The sequence below is a fragment of the Sinocyclocheilus anshuiensis genome, unplaced genomic scaffold (assembly GCF_001515605.1).
Source record: "Sinocyclocheilus anshuiensis isolate Anshui unplaced genomic scaffold, SAMN03320099.WGS_v1.1 scaffold103, whole genome shotgun sequence".
Taxonomy (NCBI): Eukaryota; Metazoa; Chordata; class Actinopteri; order Cypriniformes; family Cyprinidae; genus Sinocyclocheilus; species Sinocyclocheilus anshuiensis.
The window spans coordinates 1,330,021-1,332,662 of NW_015548201.1; the positions used below are offsets into that span (position 1 = coordinate 1,330,021).

The 2,642-nt window shown below is 36.8% G+C and overlaps 1 protein-coding gene across 1 annotated transcript in view; it reads right to left on the bottom strand.

Moving 5' to 3' along the window:
* Positions 1-1,042, bottom strand: part of LOC107653338 (protein FAM193B-like) — a 25,119-nt gene extending 24,077 nt beyond the window's left edge. Inside the window, exon 1 of the mRNA XM_016440028.1 lies at positions 898-1,042. Coding sequence (XP_016295514.1) covers positions 898-1,041 — 144 coding nt within the window. The 5' untranslated portion in view covers position 1,042. The remainder of the gene's footprint in view (positions 1-897) is intronic.
* Positions 1,043-2,642: the final 1,600 nt, after the last annotated feature.

Genomic DNA, 2,642 nt, shown 5'->3' on the forward strand with positions numbered 1-2,642 from the left:
CACAGAGTAGCATTATAACAGAACTTTCAAATGTATCTAGTATGATAAAACAGCGCTGCTTTTTTCCCCCACATACACGCGACCGGAAGGAGCAGAAGTGGTCGACTGTGGCATAATAAAAGCTTGTGTCGTGCTCGTTCAGCGGCCTCGTTTCGCTTTGACGGCTTTCAGCCTCACCCTGCTTCATTCTACTAAGTTAATAAATCATTAGCTCATCCATGAACATGATTTCTGCCCGAGCCCCGTCGGATTGCATCTTATGGAGGACTGTTTCCTGATCCTGGGAGAGTAGACTACAAGCCGGCTGTTCTGACTCACAGCCTGGAAGTACGTTTTCATTTAAAGGATTTGCCACTGACGATTCAAACGCAAGTTTTGAGAGTAGCGCTTGTTTGTCATTTCTCCGATCACAAATGCAGACATGGTTTTATGTTTACGCAGCGCGATGCAACTAAACGCATTTCATTACACCAAATACACAAAAGAATGTTATTTTTAGCAACATCATATGACCCCTTTAAGGGCTTCATCTCATTACGAATCATACATGTCTGAAACGACTCTGTAATAAAGAGTCGAGTTGATAACCCTCGGCTCAGTGAGTAAGTCAGTTGTTTTGATTCGACAATTGTTCTGACAGATTCAGTCCGCTTCGTAAACGAATCCTTTGGACAGATTTTGGTGAACCGATTCACAAAAAAGATCCGAGTCGTTCATGAATCGGACATCGCTAATCAGGCGCTACAAAACGCTAAATAAGCGCGAAAACACAAATAACTGCACGTGCAACAGAGCCCAAGAAAAAGCGTCCGTTAAAATCATTAAAGATCAAGTCGCTAACAGCGCGAACCGGCTCAAGGAGGTGTGTTGTTGGATGTACGGGTTAGCATTAGCTACCTGATTGGTCCTGCTCGCTCCTGCATCTCCTGCTGCTGCTGCTGCTCCCGCATCGCTGGGCTTCTTCGACAGGCTCTGCTGCTGCTGTCCCGACACTAAATCCTTGGCCCCGACGCCCTGCTGCTTGCTTTTTTTCCTCGCCATCGCTTTAAGTAGGTTCAGGGGTCACACTTACTGATGGCAAACGGCTTCAGTATGCTTGGGGAAAATCGAGGAATCCATGTTTAATGAGGGCAATATTTCCAGGTGACAGAGTACAGTCGGTCAAACTACAGTAGCGCAGGATTGAAGGAGAAATATCAACAAAGTAAACACGTGTAGCTTTAATACATAATAAATACATGCAAATACTCTATTTGATTGGAGGCAACGCCGGTAAAATGATACGTTAAAATAAAATAAGCCTTTTTTGCGGCCACGTTGTGTGTTTTCGAATATTTTATAAACATTTCAATTATTATTTATTTGTATTAATATTTAATTGTAATTAAATATGTATTTTTTTTTTTACATTGCATTTTTAAAGCTATCTGTAGCTTATACAAAACTGTACCTTTATTAAAACACAGTACACGTACATTAAAATTTCTCACCATATATATTTTTTTAGCTTAATTTTGGCTTCCATATCTTATATTTCTCTAGCCGTTTTCTTACATTATACAATTTATTATGGGTGATTGTATGATAATAGATGCACCGTTGTATTAGTACTTTCTTCAAACATTTATTAACATTAGTTTATATGTGTGTGATAATTTTTATAACCACTTACACCCAAATAACTATATTTCACATAATACTGTGTTCCCTATATTATTATATTAGTTTGGTCTCTGACTTTCATATTGTCATTATGATATTCAGTGTTGGGGAAAGTTACTTTTAAAAGTAATGCATTACAATATTGCGTTACTCCCTAAAAAAAGTAACTAATTACGTTACTTAGTTACTTTTTATTTAAAGTAATGCGTTATATTACTTTTGCGTTACTTTTTAAATATGAGCAAGGCTTGATTGTTTTTAATATAAGAAGTTCTATTTATAGCAAATATAAAAGCCCTTTCACACCAAAAAGTGTAATGAATAAACCTCAGGCTGAAGCAAAAGTAAATTCACGTCTGTACAGTAGAACGCAGGAGAAGAAACACTATTCAGCAATAAAAAAACAGCACAATTGTTCGTTTATCTAAAGTCATTTTTGCTTATTAGTATGGTTGAACTCAACTGGATCATCAAAGGTCAGCAGCGAAGACATTGGTTAATAAAAGGGGATTAAATACATTTGTGTTATTTAACATATTTCTTTATTGCAGGTTTGCGTCATATTCTGAGTTTGCATTTCACTGTTTTAATTCATTTTGATGAATACTAAATCTGTTTTTTGTGAGTGGGATGAATTAATGCACATTCACATTTAGTCTAGAACTACAGTAACGTCATGTTCACACAGCGCACACAATTCCTCTGCACTTCCGATTTCTCCCAATATGGGGACAGGAGACTTGTCAGTCAATAAATGGGAAAACAAAGTAACTGGCATTACTTTTTTGAAAAAGTAACTCAGATATTTTCTTGTAAATTAAAAAAGTAATGCGTTACTTTACTAGTTACTTGAAAAAAGTAATCTGATTACGTAACTCGCATTACTTGTAATGAGTTACCCCCAACACTGATGATATTTCACTGTCAGCATTTGTGACTTAATTTAGCAGTTAAAGAAAAGACACTAATACTTAGGATTG